This window comes from Rhagoletis zephyria, unplaced genomic scaffold, assembly GCF_001687245.7.
Source record: "Rhagoletis zephyria isolate East Lansing unplaced genomic scaffold, Rhagoletis_zephyria_1.1 Rzeph_scaffold_01185, whole genome shotgun sequence".
Taxonomy (NCBI): Eukaryota; Metazoa; Arthropoda; class Insecta; order Diptera; family Tephritidae; genus Rhagoletis; species Rhagoletis zephyria.
This window is the reverse complement of record NW_016158269.1, coordinates 46,110-64,224: the sequence shown is the minus strand read 5'-3', so window position 1 is coordinate 64,224 and position 18,115 is coordinate 46,110. Positions and strand designations below refer to the sequence as shown.

General features: G+C 38.7%; 1 protein-coding gene across 1 annotated transcript; it reads left to right on the top strand.

Moving 5' to 3' along the window:
- The first annotated feature begins 12,131 nt into the window (after positions 1-12,131).
- LOC108363089 (uncharacterized) lies at positions 12,132-13,982 on the top strand. Its single transcript, XM_017616350.1, has one exon. The coding sequence runs from the start codon at positions 12,132-12,134 to the stop codon at positions 13,980-13,982; it is 1,851 nt and encodes a 616-aa protein (XP_017471839.1).
- Positions 13,983-18,115: the final 4,133 nt, after the last annotated feature.

Below are 18,115 nucleotides of genomic sequence, written 5' to 3'. Positions count from 1 at the left end.
ATGAATATCTGTACAATGCTCTTTTTTAATTTTTTTCGTAAACATATGCGAACATGTAAAAATTTTCCTTTGGTTTTTTGTAATTTTTTTTTTTGATAAATAAACATTTGAATTCATAAAGTCTATGATGCACTTCATGTGCCAAACATTCACGAACGTGTAGAATATAAGATTACGTATTTCCGTCAGGTATTAACAAAGATATTGTTAAAATAAAAAACATTGCTCGAAAATTTCAATTGCTTATAACTAATAATAAAATTGATATTTCGCAAAACTACTTTGATACATTCATTTTCATCACATAAACTATCATTAACAATCGAAAGGTACATGGAATTCCAAAACTCACTTTTGAGTGGCCCACTTGCGAAAATTTGACTTAGCTTCTAGGTTATTACTATTCTGGCCAGAAGGAGGTGGTGTTGGAGGAGTATTTTTCAGAATTTGTGCATATGAAGTAAAATTATTTACGCTCGTTGGCGCTGGCATTGGCTTAGCGATTTCTGGTACGGGGTTAAGCCTAATAGGAATATTTTTGGGAATTGTTTTCTCTTTCATTTAGATGTAAACTGGACAACCTCTATAATTAGCAGTGTGATTTCCACTGCAGTTATTGCGCTTTTAGATTTCGGGCCCATTTTTGGTTTCACACGTTCTTTAGAAGTGTGCTAATCCCCACAGATACAACAGACACCAGATAAGGTGCAGTAGCGACGTATGTGACCAAATTCCTGGCAGTTGTGACATTGAACAGGGCTTCTACGCGTATGATATATTTGGTGCACTTCCCTTTCTTCAGGTTATGGAAGTCAGGCTGTAGCTCTATTCTGAACATCGATTGAGGGATGTTTTCTTTATTTTTGATGTTGAAAACATTGCGCACCTTCCCTAAGAGCATTTTCTATCTCTTTTGAGTTCACGCTGGACTCGATGCCTTTTATGACAACTTCTATTCCTCGACTACTTTTAAGTTGGTAGGTGTAATAAGATTTCTCACACTTATCAAACGCATTTTGAGCCTGAATTTTCACTTCGTGTATATTACCCTTTTTGATAGGAACTACATGAAAATTATTTTTCCCTACTAGTTTCAGAAGAGTATCTACCAGAGCATTAGAACTTTGTTCTCGTAGATAAATAGGTGGTGGCTTGTATTTTTAACTACCTGTTGGTTAGAATCATCATTCATATCAGCGAGAATACTAAAACGATTATTCTCCGTCGATGTAGATGTACCTGAAGTGACTACTTTTAAAATTTTATTTTTTGGACTTTGTTTTCCATTTTTTCGGGTGTGCGCTTTCGCTTTATTAATATGTAGCTATCTAACCCAGTCTGAACATTAGCAAGTTTTACTTTATTTGCTTCTTCTTTGTTTGTTTCCGTCGAAGTATTAGTAGCGTCCGCATTGATCACTGCTGGAGAGCAAGAAGGTGCTCTTTGCTTTGCTGGATCTGGTGTTTGTGATAATTGTCAAATTTACATTTCAAGGCGTATTAAATAAGGTGGTTGCAACCGTATATATGTAAAAAAACTACATGTATTTTGGTGTTGCATTTGGTAAACATAACGTCAAAATTGGGGTGGATTCATACAAATTCGCTTTGGTTAAAATCATTTCGCCTTGGGTTAAAATCAGCTGAAAACGAATAAATGAAAACATAAATAAAATATTTTAAGCTTTGCGTGCGTGTTATTAGAATTTTACTCGGATTTATTTACCTGGGTGGCCTCCATAGCTATGCGAGCCGAATGCCGGACAAAGTGAATAAGTGCAGGAACACTTTCATAAAAATCATTTCGATAAGATCGTTTGGCCTGGTAAACAAAAAGGAGCAGCGATTGTTGATCATATCAAAGTGCTTCTGGTTTTATATAAAGAGTTGTACTGACACCACATTCATGCATTCCTGGCAGTACTAATTCAACTATAAGTCTGTTCCAGGTGCTTCACGATTTACAATCTCTTACAGCAAGCTGTTCCCGGTCGCCACCTTCCATAAGATTTATTAATGGCGAAAACAACTTTTTCTGCAAATCCTGTAAAACCTGCAAATCGTGAAGAACCTGGAACAGGGCTTATGTATTGTGACTAGGAGCTATGCAGTTGATAAGTTTCAGTGAACGTATGGATTCATTCAATGATAGCCTAGAATACGTTTTTGTGAACATTGTAATCAAATGCAAATACATATGTACATACGTAAATGCCGTAAGCCTTTTACGAATTTTACAAAGTCTGTGCTTTTATTAACATTTTTAATGACAACAATAAATTTGTGTTTTTTCAATTAGTACCTTTAGTGAATGCACATGTGCAATGCCAACAAATGTTTCAACTGGCGTAGCATTGTTACTGTCCCTAGGAAATAGTACGGCTGCTTCTGCGATTTCGGTAGTGCGTCGACATATGTCCAACTGCACCCACTTTACTGTAATGGAAAAATATAGTGAAAGTATGTTTAAGTACTTATTGTTATACACTCATCTGCATAAATATGATACATACGCTAAAAGTTGAACAGAATCACTTTTAAAAGCATTTGAACATCATAAGCGCATTGGCACTGGACTTTTACCTCATACTCGGTATAATAGTTATGGGCGGTATATCGACAACCGCTACGCCATCATTATGTAGCGTTTTAAGCCCATTCTAGTGTGCCCTTAGGTTTCCAGAAAACTTTATAATGAATGCCATGGCTATGCTGTTCTTGTGGTAATAGAGGATCCCACGTAATTGTCAAATCACCAATTTTACCACCGCCTCCACCAACGTTACGCAGCGATATATACGGCTTATCTTCGTACGTGCCGTATATTGGAGACGGAGCAGTTGGAGTGCCAGTGCCCTGGTCATTGACAGCAGCAACGGCTGAATTCGTATGAGCACCAGGGTTTTAGATTTTAAACTTCGGCCTGCTGACGACCAGTATACCGATCTATCTCACGGCCACAAACATATGTGGATGCATTCACCCATGTGCGGCCAAGTATGTTATAGTAACGAAACGGTCGCCCATTGCTAGCGCCATCCACCCACTGAACCATTCCTTTTGTTTTCCAATTTCACTTTGTACACTTGCAATTGCTTGTGTGTGTAATACGGTGTTCGCATGACGCGATTTTACGGGCAACTTTAGTTGTTAGCCGCGTTAGCACAAGCCTTTAATATAAAAAAAAAATAATAAATAAAAGTTAATTACAACTCCGTGTAGTATACCCATTAGTAGGCGCTCTGACAAATCCATTGTATTAGCTGTAGTAACCACTACCAAGCGTGCTGCAGGTTTTGATGGCCAACCGAGTAGATTGTATACAACATCCTGCGTCTATTGCAAAGTATATTAATTCATCGACTATGGGCCAGTTTTTCAGTGCACGGATGTGATTTAAAATTAATTTAAACGCTCGATCGGGTTGGTTTAAACTAAGATTATACGTTGAATACTTCCTTTCAATAATATCCGACAGTTTAATACTTTGTTTTGGCATGCTATCAACTAAAAAAATCGTTATTAACATAAAAAATGGAAAAGGTTGTCGTTACAATTCCTTGCCGTCTTGTGGCTGATTTTAGTATACCTTTGCGTCGAATATATGGCGTCATATCGGTATCATAGATGTGTTTTTGACTAGATGCTATAGTCATGAAAAGTGGATCGTTAAATTGCTCGTCCATGACTGCAAGCTTAGAAGCTTTTTCTCTATAAACAAGACACGGTTGATAAGAAATTCTTAAATCAGCTTATTAAATTTTTAAAAATTACTTTGCAGACAATTTAAATTAGGTGTTCATCATAATCCAAACTAACATTTAGATTACGACGTGAAGTTGCTGAGGTTGGGGCAGTTTAGTCGTCCCCGATGTATTTGCATTAGTTGGTGTCGGCTAGTATCCAATTTCTTTAGATACTAATTTACTATTCGCTTTGCTGGTAACCAAGGAGGATTCCTACTGCGCGGACATTTGTTATGCGTGAAACTCAAGACAGCGTTTGGGTTTGGGCTGCTGTTTGTCGAAACTCGCGTGTTTGCACCTTGTTGTTGCGGAATAATTGGTACTTTGTGGAGCACTAAACGGCTGCATACCTCCAATAAAACCGAAACCGGATTAGAAAATATACCTAAGAACATTACTTTAATTGTTCATCCTTACTATCTAGAGATTGACTTTGATGAAGTTTTTGTAGCCCATTATTCAGTTTTGCTTTCTTGATTTTCAAACGCTTGTTTAGATCGTGTATGCGGAAGAAAATCCTACATTTGAAAAAGAAAAACGTTTTCGGGAAGTTCCACGCCCGCGCTTTTATCAACCAAGTGTTGCTGGATATGTGTGCGATATGAAATGTCTTTCGCATTTACTTTGTAGAAGACAGACTCGAGACTTTTTACACCATTTAAAAAATGAGGGGCCGGCCTTTGACACCTAATCCACCTAAGTAAATGAATTTTCGGTGCTCTTATATTCTTCTAGCTTCAGCTTCTTGATTATGTACCCCGAAATATACTCTAGTGCGTCTTCTGGCAGAACATCACAGTCGTCCGGGTGTGCAGCACTGAGTGCTTCGACCAATTCCGGTTCCATTTCCGTATCCGGTTCACAATCAGAAGCAGGTCCATCATCATCAGCAACTTGGTCGAAGCAAAATGAATTACAAGGAACGCTTGAGTCGAAATTTTAAAAAAGCTCAAGCACTTGTGAATGAATTGCTGATAACGCTGGAATCAATCTGTTGTGTTCCGAAATCGAGCCACTCTGTATCACCCCCTTTGTCATTTCCACTGCTTTTCAAACACTCAGTATTCCGTGCTAAAAAAAAATCCGAAAATATCATTTATGCCAATATTTATACAAAATATTAACAATTATACCTAGAATGTATTTTCGCAGCCTATATTTAAACTCTTTGGCAGAAGCATGGTCGTTTAGGCCCCCTTTGCTACGAATAGCGCCAAAAAAATTGCCACTACGTCCTGATTTAGGTTGTAGGTGCAGGTGTATTCCACGTTTGATTTTTTTTTACATAATCGAAAAGCATTACCAAAGCTTTATTCGTAATTAAAAAGCCTTTCTGGAAATGCTCGAGCCCATTTTTCCTCGGAATGATTGGTACAGACATGAACTCATTTGTTCGAGTCAAAACATCCATTTGGCTTGCAAGGGCTATTCCAAATGGTTCCTTTATTCAAAAGTTTAATACAAGAGTAAATTGTTAAATCCCTAACTAATGACAAATACCTTGCCAGGGTAACCAAAGGTGTCACGGTCGAATTGAGTAGTCCATTTGAAAAGTGCTCTATGTAAAATTGTTTCGATTTTTAGTTTGTGGGGGTTAACGTACCAGTATTTAAAGTAGTTTCATGCCCACTAACAATACAGTGCAAAATCCTTATATATTCTGAAAAAAAATAGCATCAAATGTTAGCTACTCTAGCAAAAATCACTATAATACTTACTGTATTTATGCTTATATAAGTTAAACTAGCCGAAGTTAAGTTTATTAAAAAATTTATTTTTTACGGCGGCGAGCCGGGTTGTTTATTCAAACTCAAATTAGCACTGATTACAATTTTTGTTTTCACTTAAGTCTATACCTCAAGAATCTTCATTGGCACGTTGAATTAACAGGTGCGATGCCTTGGCCTTGGTTGAGGGTGTCGGGTGTCCAGACTTGTAGTCAGCAATTTCGCGGATGCGCGTGCAAGAATTGGAATGCAGGTGCACTGCATTAGCGTGAGAAAGAATTTTTGGAGTTTTGAGTGTTAGCTACGTTAACTTATACACTTTCAAAAGTCGCTATAATATTTATTGTACGTATTTATACAAGTTCAAAAGTTTCCATCTTCTGATGAGCTTAGAAAACTGCAAGAAAACGTGGTAGTTTCGGTGCTTAGTGGAAGACGTCGTAAAAAAGAAGCAGACCAATCTTCATGGAAGAGAGAACGCAAATAGCTAAAAAAAAAGCTAGCTTTGTAAAAGTTGTTGTTTCAAAACTCGCTATATTAATAATTTAATAAGAAGTATGTGCTTGCAATAGAAAAGAAGTTATGAAGAGTCAAAGTGGCGTGACTCCTTTTTTTAAATTGTGAGACTCGCGCCTTTTATAGTATACTGTAGCTGGTGCGTACCTAAAACTGTTATCGGACAACTTTTATAGTATTCGGGAGCATAAGAGGAATCAATCTAGACATGGCAGGCTTATGTTCTCTCATTAGAAGATAGCTAAAAAAACAACTCCTTGAAAAGGTTACGATGCGTGCACAAAAGTAAAAATGCATGTTTTTTATTAGCACATCTTCTGGAATTGGAAAATTTAGCCAAATACGTGTGTGCTCTATTGTACAATATACTAATGAACTATGATCCTCGTGCACCACTTTTTTATTTGTTCATTAAAAAGTTACAGAGCGAAAAAGAAATAAGAAAAGCCAAAAAAAACGAGTATATATAATAGCAAAGGAATTTTTTGTCCATGTCATGAAATCTACACCGTTCCTTCGATTTTCGAAAAAGATGTGTCAAATGAAAGAGCTTGGGCTGTAGATGACTTGGAGTTAACGTTGATTTTTGACAGTTTGTGTTCGGATATTTCTTTTATATGAAAAAAATGCTACGCACCGTCAATAAAAAAAATGCCACAAATCCACTGCAAGTCCACGATACTTAAAATTTTCAATTTGCTTGCTAAAATTAATTGGGCTACAAAACTGAATACCAAAATTTTGTCTAAAGATGCTGATCAAGAAGTTAGAAATTTTGGGAAAACTTTTCAGAATTTTCATAATTTTTGCACAAAGTCTGAAATTTGGATTTATATCGTATTTGTTAACTAACTAGCTATAATTTCATTAAAAATAATAAACATTAAATAAAATATATAAAAATAGCCAAAACTTACTAAAAAGTCCAGTTCCAGTTTTTATTTGGTTCGCTGTATGTGTATCTCTGTAACCGATTAATCAATTTGAACCAAACTCAGTACAATTATTGCCATTGGCACAAAAAAGCTATGTATATGTTGATAATTTTTGAAATCGGACTAAAATTACTACCACTTTCCACTTACAAAAAAAAACCGCAAAACCGTTAATAGCGTTTGGTACGTTGCTTTAGAACGTTACAGCACGTTGCATTTCGTATTCTAGCAGCTGAAGGGACGTATACTAAAAATTTGGAAAAAAAAGTTTAAAAAAAAATTTGAAGTTTCTGATGCCGATATCTCTTTGTAAAATTAATTAATTAACCTTTTCTACATACTTAGCCGTGGACGTTTGTTCTGATATCTCGAAAACAGACATGCGTTTGAAATGATTCCTGATAAATTTTTCGACTAGAGGTGAGTTTGAAACCTCAAAACGCGTCCTATACGAAATTTTAGTATCGGCACTTCTTACAAACTAAAAGCTCGATACTTACTCCAATTGCTCATAAATACTTGCATCTGCTTCCACTACACCTTTTAAAACAGTATTTCATAAAAACACAAATGTATTTCAGAAAAGGCCAAATGAATTTCAGAAAAAGTCAAATATATTTCAGAAAACCTCAAATGTATTTCTGAAAAGGGCAAATGTATTTCAGAAACGCTCAAATGTACTTCAGCAAAAGCCAAATGTATTTCAGAAAAAGCCAAACGAAATTCAGAAAAATACAATTGTATTTCAGAAAAGTTCAAATGATTTACAGAAAAACGCAAATGTTATTCAGAAAGGGCAAATGTATTTCAGAAAAGCACAAATGTATTTCAGAAAAATATGTTTAGAACACCGTTGTGCTTTTCTGAAATTCATTTGTGTTTCTCTGAAATACATTTGCCCTTTCTTCGCCGAGTAATGTTGTTGTTGTAATTCCTTTGTAATTAACTGAAATGGTTTTTATTTTTGCACTTTTCTTTTTGTTTACTTCTTTTAGTAATTCTTGTCACAGCTGTTTGCTTTGCGTTTATTAAGTGTCATAATACAGTGATACTCAAACTGTTCGCTACATGTATTCTAAAACTAAATACATCAGCTCCTAATCTGTTATAATTTATTTTGTTTGCTTTTTATTGCCATAATTGTTATTAATTTTTTACTATGAAGTGTGATCTTGATAATTGCCAAATTAAAAGCGACTCTGAACGCTACTTATCGTGCTGGCTCTGTGATGGCATTTGCCATTTAAAATGTGCTGGTTTGACAGGTAGACTTCTGGACGCTATTATTGATGGCAAAGGTCTTCGGTGGTCTTGCTTAAAGTGCAGGTCAAGGTTTAAGTTATTTAGGCAAACCAGAAATGGTTTTTCTGAGGTGGGGAGAGAGTTGTTGGTACTGACCGAAAAATTTAAGCATTATGAAAATGTGTTTAAATCTTTTAAATGCTTAGATACCGTACAATATATGAAGTATATTCGTGTGGCAAAACGCAAGCGTCTTCATAGTCCGCCTAATGAAATGATAATCGCTCCACGTCAAAACAATCTTCCGAATGACTTAATTAACCTCTCATCTCCTTGTCCACAGACATCGGAGCCGTCATTCTCAAAAGATTGTATAACAAAGTCTGATTCCGCTTCTAATAACAACGAGCCTGAAGTATCTTCCCCTTCCCGCGTTGAAGATGTGTAACGCTTACTCTACCCTCAATTATTTAGTAACTCAGTTACTCAACCCCTTCCGCCGGTAATCGAGTCTAATACTAGGAGACTGGTTGTGGTTCCCCCAACGAAGTCTATATTTGTCTAGATTTTCGAGGGATACATCCGAAAACGATATAAAGTTTTACATCTCGTCCAAATTTAATAAAACTATCAACTTAATTATCAGAAAATTTAATTTTAAATATGAAAGAAATATTTCTGCATTTAAAATTGACGTAAATTTAGGAAACTTTGACATGCTGCTTAGTAGTTCTTTTTGGGCTTCCGGAGCTTTCGTTCGTGAATTTGAGTATAGGCTCAACAAAAATAATAATTTGGCAAGTATTCCCCGTCAGAATACTGAATCAAAAAACTAATTACTAAAACTGCTTTAAGTATTTATTTTCTCAACCCAAGAGGCTTAAATACTAAATTTGGCAAAGTATTAGATCTTCTTTATGTTAATGATGCATCTAAGTCCGCTGTAAATAAATGTGACCCACTAGTTTTGCCCGAAGATGTCTACCACCCTTCTATTGAGATATCTTACGAAATTATAAACGATGGTCAAAATCCCGGTATCAAAATATACGAACCAAATATTCGCTTTGATTTTTCGAAATTAAACTTTAAAAACTGATTAAAGAATTGTCTAAATTGTCGTGGCCTAGATACAAAGAAAATTTTGAGCAAAGCGTCGCACATTTTAATTTTACTGTTGGCTCAGTTTTTTAAATCCAGTCACTCTATTAACTCCCACGCATACTTTGACTATCCTTTTAAACTAAGCCCAATTGACTCAATATATACCCCAATAATATATCCCGATGATGTATTAGTTTACCTGAAGTCCTTAAAGCAGTCTTTTAGTTATGGTCCTGACCAGATCCCCACTTGGTTTCTTATAAATTGTGCTGATTATCTCTATGAGCCGTTAACAGCCTTATTTAATTTATCTCTTAAAGAAGGCATCTTTCCAACCATATGGAAGGAATCGTTCATAACCCCGCTACATAAAAGCGGTAGCAGGTCCTCGGTGGAGAACTATCGGGGCATAGCTAAGCTCTCTGCAATTCCTAAATTATATGAAGCAATTATTACAAATCAGTTGACGCATTCTATCTCCTCTACCATTTCATACTGTCAACATGGGTTTTGCAAAGGCAAATCAACTTCAACAAATTTACTTGAGTTCACAACCTATATCTCAAAAGCGTTTAGTGAAAACAAAAACCCACCCCAACGTACACGAGAATGCATCCGTTTTAGGAATTTTAGCAACACTTTCGCGTACAAAGCTATTGAGAACGGGTTACGAAAAAGTATCGTAAAAGTATTACCCAAGGTGTAGTAAACAAGGTGGTGTTGGGGCGACAGCTGAGCTTTTCGCCGTGGAGGACACTACGTCAAAATGACGTGTTTGTTGTAACTCATACCAATGACAGTATGGACATCAGCGTATAATTTGTTAGTGTAATTTTTTACTTATATACGGCCAACACCACCTTGTTAAATACGCCTTGGTATTACCTGTCGCTCAGTTTGTGGCAGCAGAACTCTCGTTCTCGACACGCGTTTTCAAAAGGTTTTTCGAAGTGTTTTCGATAGTAGAAACGTATCTCTATTTCGCTATCGAGAAATTAATGAAAACGGCAATGTTTTCGATCCATTCGATTATCGAGAAAGTAACGAAAGCGTTAGAAGTTTGTTTCGATTTACTCATCGAGAATGCATCGAGAGAAGAATCGTAAACAAACATTAAAATGACTAGTTTACGATAATTACAGCTGTTCCATTCCAGTTTATTTCCATATTTAACATAATAAAAGATTACATTAGTTCAATTTTCTCGTGTTTCAAAACAAAAATTAGGTTTATATAAATAAACATAAATGTTATTGTTGTGTACTGGAATGCTTAATTAATATTATTACCATATGTAAACTAACTTTTGCTAAGTACTGTAGTTTTTACTTTTCTCTTCTACCTATTTTGTACAAATATGTATGTATGTAAATTTGTACAAACAACATTCGATTTAACTGGACTCGATGAAAACTACTAACGGCAGTGCTGAATTGAAAGTAAAGTAGTATATAAAAATGCAATTGAGTGCAAAGAGTTAGTTGTTACTTAGCCTTCAGACAGCATAAAACGCGTATATTAAATTCAAGCAAACTGGTGTTTTATTCAAACGCTCGAGGCGATTAGGATTCTTACGTACTTCGGGGTCGTGAAAACTATCACGTCCTAACATTTTGGTGCCGAAACCCGGGACATTGGTCCACTGTATGTAAATTCAAGATAATTTAAAAATAAACTTCATTGGAAGTCCACGCGAAGTATAAAATTATTCGTGTCGCTCGTAAAAGAAGGCTAAGGTCCGCGATCGCGAACAATATTTCATAACGAGTTCGATTAAAGTTGAGTTTATTGGTACATAACCATAAACTTCGGTTAGCAAAAAACAGAGAACGTGTCTTTATCAGCCGCAGCTACGTAACGCAGCAGCGTACACATCCCCGGATCAACATAGAAGTAATCTTCTTGGCCAGCACAACTGCATCGAAAACTGCGTGAGAGAACAATTCTGAGAGAGGTGGTGAAATTGCTATTGAACTGTTCCAAAATGACATCGGACACCGAGAAGGAGGAAGTTGCGGCCGCAAAAAGGAGAGTCCAAAACTAGTGGAGCTGAAATCGTTACGTGCGTCAACAAAGGGCAACATAACACGAATTAAGAACCTGATAGCGAAGAAAGGTTCTTCCTTGCCCGAAGAGGAATTGGAGTGCAGGCTTGGTATTTTGGAGCGTACTTTAAGCAAATACTAAGCGTTCAGGCCAGCATCGATAAGATTTGTCCAGAAGCGGAGAGGGCGTCCAATGCTACCTTCGTAGGTGACGTAGAGGAATTATATGTCAGTGCTAAGTCAAACATTATGTCACTGATTCCCAAGCAACGTCCTGCTCAAGGGGAGGCAAGTTTTTCGCAGACTGCATCGTTTTCTGCACCCGCGTCAAAGCTACGCCGTGAAATTAAAATTGCTAAGTTTGATGGGAAATACGCTGAATTCCCCAAATTTATCGCTTTATTTACAAAAATGGTGATCAAGACCAAACCTTGGATAACTGCGAGAGGTTTTTGATACTCAAAGATAGTTTGGGTCCAAGACCACTTTCTGCAATAGCGGAGTTCGACGAAACGGATGCAAACTACCCGAAGGCATTGGATCGTTTAAAGTTGATTTTCGATAAAAAAGCGCTTATGTTTCAGGAACACATTGCAGCGCTTTTTGAAATGCAAAAGGCCACCAAAGGGTCAGCTGGGCATTTACGCAAAATAATTGATACCACTAACGCGCGTTTGAGTGCAATGCTGTCGCTGGGCAACTACCAAGACGTTACTAATGCCCTCATAATATACCTGGTGATGGATAAACTGGATGCTGAGTCCCAAACAAAATGGGAGGAATCTGTTGATTATACACGGCTGCNATATACCTGGTGATGGATAAACTGGATGCTGAGTCCCAAACAAAATGGGAGGAATCTGTTGATTATACACAGCTGTCCTCATGGGAAAATTGTTCAGAAATACTATCAAGGCGATGTCAAACGTTAGAAGCACGGGAAACAAAGATTTCTCATACCGATTTGAAGCAGACTATAAAGGATGTCCATCGGGACTCCAAGCCAAAGACATTCTTCGGTAAGCGTAATACGTCAACGGCACTGGCTATTGAGCATACATCTTGCAGCATTTGTCACAAAGGTGGTCATGAGGTAGTGACTTGCCCGAGATTCACGCGAATGAGCTCTCAAGAGCGCTACTCTGCGGCACGTGCCGCCAAGCTATGTCTGGTATGTTTGAGAAAGGGTCATTGGCTAAAGCAATGTAGCGCTGCGAAATGCACAACATGCAATCATTCACACCACATATTGCTTCATAGGCAAGACGACACAGGACCCGTCTCGAATGAAGTCAGCGCGTTGGAGAATAAGGAAAGCAGCTCATCAACTAAAAAAGTAGCACTATATACGAGTTCCAGTACCGCAGTTGTGCAAGAAGTTTTCTTGGAAACTGCAGTTATACTGGTGAAAGATACGGGTGGACGTTATCATCCGGTGCGTGCCATTTTAGATTCAGCGTCGCAAATTAACCTTATGTGCGACTATTTGGCGCAGATGTTAAGGCTGCCAAAGGCGACATGCCTGCTTGAACTTAATGGCGTTAGTGGAGTACGAACGAGCATAACAAAAAAGGCTCATACAGTGATAAAGTCACGCGTCAACAACTACGAAGTAGCATTGCAATTTTATATATTGCCAAAGATCACATCAAGAAAACCTGATCAATATGTCAACGTCTCCACCTGGAATATTCCCAAGAATGTTGAGCTTGCGGATCCACGCTTTAATACTCCGGCACGGGTGGATATGTTGCTAGGTGCAGAAATATTTCTGGAGTTGCTGTGCGTAGGTCAAATAAAGCTGTTGAACGGTGTACCTCGATTGCAAAAAACGGTATTTGGCTGGGTAGTGTCCGGTAGCACACAGATAGTCGAAGGTGATCGCGTGAGGGCTCAAAGCCTTGTAAGCGACGTAGTCGTAACGGAACAGCAAGACGAAAAACTTAACAGCTTGGTGGAGCGATTCTGGGAGATGGAGCAACTATCGACGAAGTCTACGTTCTTAACTGACGAGGAAGCAGAGTGCGAGCGCATATTTCGCGAGAGCGTGCGCAGAGATGACAGCGGAAAATTCGTCGTAAAAATACCATTTAAGAACAACGTTGATAAACTTGGAGATTCGTTTTACACAGCTGAGCGGCGGTTTCTGGCATTGGAAAGGCGGCTTAATAAAGATTCAGACACCAAAAAAGCATATGCTGACTTTATTGAGGAGTATATAAAACTCGGGCATATGGCAAAGGTAGCGGCAGCAGACCTTGAGCAGCTGAAGTATTTTTCGCCTCATCAACATGTGTTACGCCCGGAGTCCACGAGTACAAAACTTCGAGTAGTTTTTGATTGTAGTTGCAAAACTAGTAGCGGGTTGTCGCTCAATGACGTAATGATGAAAGGGCCAGTTGTACAAGATGATTTGTTGTCGATAGTGCTGCGATTTCGGTGCTTCAAATTTGCGCTTACAGCTGACGTAACAAAAATGTACAGACAAGCATGGGTTACTGCCGAAGACTGCAACTATCAAGCGATTTTGTGGAGAAACTCCAGCGATGAAAGGCTTGCAGCATATCGACTGCTGACGATAACTTATGGGACAACGGCAGCGCCTTTTCTAGCAACTCGTTGCCTGCAGCAGTTGGGTGAAGATGGTACGAAGCACTTTCCATTGTGATCGAAGAAAATACTATCTGATTTTTACATGGATGACTTCATCAGCGGAGCTGATACAGAAGCAGAATTAATGCAAGTCTATCGTGAGGTATCAGCACTAACAAATTCAGCGCATTTCACACTACGCAAATGGCATTCAAACAATGCTCGTTTTATGCTGCAGCTAGACGAAGGTGAAAAGGAGAAGCCAATACGAGTTAACGATGTCGAAATCATTAAAACTCTTGGCATTGTTTGGGAACCAGGAGCGGACCACTTCAGGTATGTCTGGCCTGAGCTACCGTCCACAAAAAACGTAAACAAAAGGGTAGTGCTAGCAGAGTTGTCAAGTTTATTCGATCCGCTGGGTCTCCTGAATCCGGTCATAGTAAAGGCGAAAATCTTCATGCAAGACTTGTGGATCAAAAAATTGGCATGGGATGAATCACTGCCAATGCACCTGCATAACCAATGGGTCGAGTTTCGAGAGAGGCTCAGTGCGATTCGAGAGGTAAAAGTGCCGCGCTATATTCTAAGCGCGAAAAAGCATGTACGAGTAGAGATGCACGGGTTCGCTGATGCATCACAGCGGGCTTACGGCTGCTGCATCTACGTGCGATCGATCGACGAAGATAATGGTGTAACCGTGCAATTATGGAGCGCCAAATCGAGGGTTGCGCCCCTAAAAACAAAATCACTTCCTCGGCTGGAGCTTATGGCAGCTCATCTGTTAGCTACATTAGTAGTGAAGACGCAGCAGAATTTTCGAATTCAACCAGATGCTCTGTATCTATAGAGCGACTCCAAAATTGTGCTGGAGTGGCTGAGGGCTCATCCATCAACCTGGACAACTTTCGTCGCTAACAGGGTAGCCTTGATACAAGAAGCAACTAAATCAGCAATTTGGAGACATGTTCCTTCTCGGCAAAATCCAGCTGACGTTATATCCAGAGGTGCGTATGTTGATGAGCTACTAACATCTTTTTGGTTTGCAGGGCCAGCTTTCTTAATGAAACCATGCGACCAATGGCCTGCCAACAAGTTGTGTAGCGTACCCGAGGAAGACGTAGAAGAACGCCGTAAGCAGACGACGACGCTGGCGGCCGAAGTAAAGAAAAATTCCTTTATCGAGTGGCATGAAGGGAGAAGTGATTACGTCCGAACACAAAAACGAGTGGCGCATTTTCTTTGTATTTTTCGGCGAATAAAGGGTCGTCACGACAAACTTCCGCCTCTCACAACAACAATGCTGGATGAAGCGTTGATTCGCATAGCGTTCTGCCTACAAAAACACTACTTTAACAACGAGTACAATGCACTAAAGCGCGACGGTGTGGTGCCGTCAACGAGTAAGGTGAAGTGCTTGAGCGTTTTTATTGAGAGCTGCTATGGAGTGGATATACTGCGTGTGGGTGGTCGCTTGAAAAACGCAAAGTTGCCGTACGATGAAAAGCATCCGATTTTGCTACCTGGAGAGAGTAACTTCGTTCGCAGTTACATACGCTATGTGCACGAAAAGCATATGCACGTAGGAACGCAAGCCTTGATGGCGATAATGCGACAACGATCTTGGATTGCAAAAGCTCGAAAGGTGGTGCGCTCTGTAACGACTTGATGCTTGCAGTGCTTTCGCTGCCGACCGAGGCTTCAGCAGCTGATCATGGGTAATTTGCCGACTGAGAGAGTTAGTATGGCGCGACCGTTTACAACTGCTGGTGTGGACTTTTGTGGTCCGATTATGACGACGTACAAACAAAGAGGAATGCGCACTACTAAAAGCTATATCGCCGTCTTCGTATGTTTCGCGACGAAGGCCGTGCATATGGAGGTGGTTTCTGATCTGACGGCAAAGGCATTCATTGCAGCGCTAAAAAGATTTGTCGCTCGCAGGGGTATATGCGCACAGCTTTTCTGTGACAACGGCACAAATTTTGTTGGTGCCCGTCGTGAGCTGCAGGAGTTCAGAAAAACATTTTACGAACAACAACAACAAGGCATGATTTCGAGGTATTGTGTCGCAAATAACATCGATTTTCGCCATATACCGCCGCACTCACCCCACTTTGGCGGCCTCTGGGAGGCGGCGGTGAAATCCGTAAATACCATCTGGTTCGCATCCTAGGCGAAGCGTTTCTAACATTTGAGGAGCTATGTACTGTGGTCGCAGAAGTCGAGGCCACGTTAAACTCGCGGCCCTTGACTGCAATGTCTTCCGACCCAAGCGACGAAGCTGTTATTACGCCGGGACATTTTTTGACAGGTGGGCCGCTTGTTGGAATTTTGGAACCTATTATCGAAAGCGAGCATATCTCAAACTTAAACCGCTGGGTGCGACTAACGGCCATAAAACAACACTTTTGGAAGCGTTGGTCATACGAATACCTGTACGAGTTGCAGCGAAAGACGAAGTGGACGGCGAACAAAGAAAACGTAGTTGAAGGCGACTTAGTTTTGGTGTCAGAAGACAATGCACCACCTAAATCATGGTTAATAGGAAGAGTAACGAGGGCCATAAAGGCTGCTGATGGGTATGTGCGCGTTGCCGACATTGAAACAAAGAACGGGTGCATCCGTCGCGCAATACAAAAGGTGGCGCCAATTCCAAAACCCGAATGAAGTTGATCTGTCAGTAGACACATCAAGGGCGCCGGCATGTTGTGTACTGGAATGCTTAATTAATATTATTACCATATGTAAACTAACTTTTGCTAAGTACTGTAGTTTTTACTTTTCTCTTCTACCTATTTTGTACAAATATGTATGTATGTAAATTTGTACAAACAACATTCGATTTAACTGGACTCGATGAAAACTACTAACGGCAGTGCTGAATTGAAAGTAAAGTAGTATATAAAAATGCAATTGAGTGCAAAGAGTTAGTTGTTACTTAGCCTTCAGACAGAATAAAACGCGTATATTAAATTCAAGCAAACTGGTGTTTCATTCAAACGCTCGAGGCGATTAGGATTCTTACGTACTTTGGGGTCGTGAAAACTATCACGTCCTAACAGTTATAAATAAATATAAATGTTATAGTAATTAAAATAATAAATGTACATTAGTTAAGAATTTTAATATGAAAATATAAAATTAAAACTTATTATTAACTGACTTCAAAAAGGAGGATGATTATCTATTTTTCGGAATATTTTATTTTATTTTATGTACATATATTACCGGGTAACTTTGGACCACGTGAACCGTTTACGATTATTCTTTTTTTTATAGGAAGGCGATACTTCAAGGGTGGTCCCATACTAATTTGGTTTAGTTGCGATCATCGTGTCATGAAGAAATTAACGGTATTCCTAAATTTTTTTATGAGCCTTGAAGGCGCTGGTATTTTTTGCTTAAAAATGTCTTGTTGTTGAACATCACTTTCCATCCTTTGTTTTTTTCTTGATATTCATAGATTTTGCAAACTCCGCCTGATCCTACGGGATTTTTGAATTGTGCTATTTGATAAGGATAGTTATTTTTTTAGTTTAATATATTTATCCTGCAAAGGAGTTTCAATACTTACTCCGAATTATTACATGGTTTCTTAAATTATAAAATTTGATTAACTGGTTAGGGTTTAGTACTTATGTTCAAATTACTTTAACTTACTTTTAATGTTTTGAAATATTCTTTAAAAAATTTTATTAAAGCGATGCCTCCTTCTATATATTTTTTTGAATGTTTTGTCCGAGAAAGGTTAGTGAAAAATTATAAAACAAATACATTATCGATGCCTTCAACGGATAGAAAAGCAAAAATAAAAACTTCCGTTTGAAATACGAGACTCTTAGGTGAGGCGGAGTTTTAGGGTAAGAGAAACTATCGTAAAACACGTAACATCAGGTGGGAATGTGAATGTTATATATACCGACTGCAGTATAGCATTTAACAAAGTATGTCACTCGTTGCTCATCTATAAACTTGATCTTCTTGGTCTTCAACATAATTTTCTACGTTGGATCTCTTCAAACCTCTATGATAGATCACAAAGGGTTATGTTTAAAAATACTCTTTCTGAGGATGGTTCCGTGCGCAGAAGTGGAAAACTTTTGACTGCCATTCACCTGGGAGTGGCCAGAAGCGATTCTTGTGCGTACGGTTCAAATCGCAGCTCACAACGTCCGGATATTTATATCCACGTATCCTCTGGGTAGC

What these genes read in the sequence shown, in the direction of transcription:
- LOC108363089 (XM_017616350.1), top strand. Translation starts at nt 12,132, where the DNA reads ATGGATAAACTGGATGCTGAGTCCCAAACAAAATGGGAGGAATCTGTT.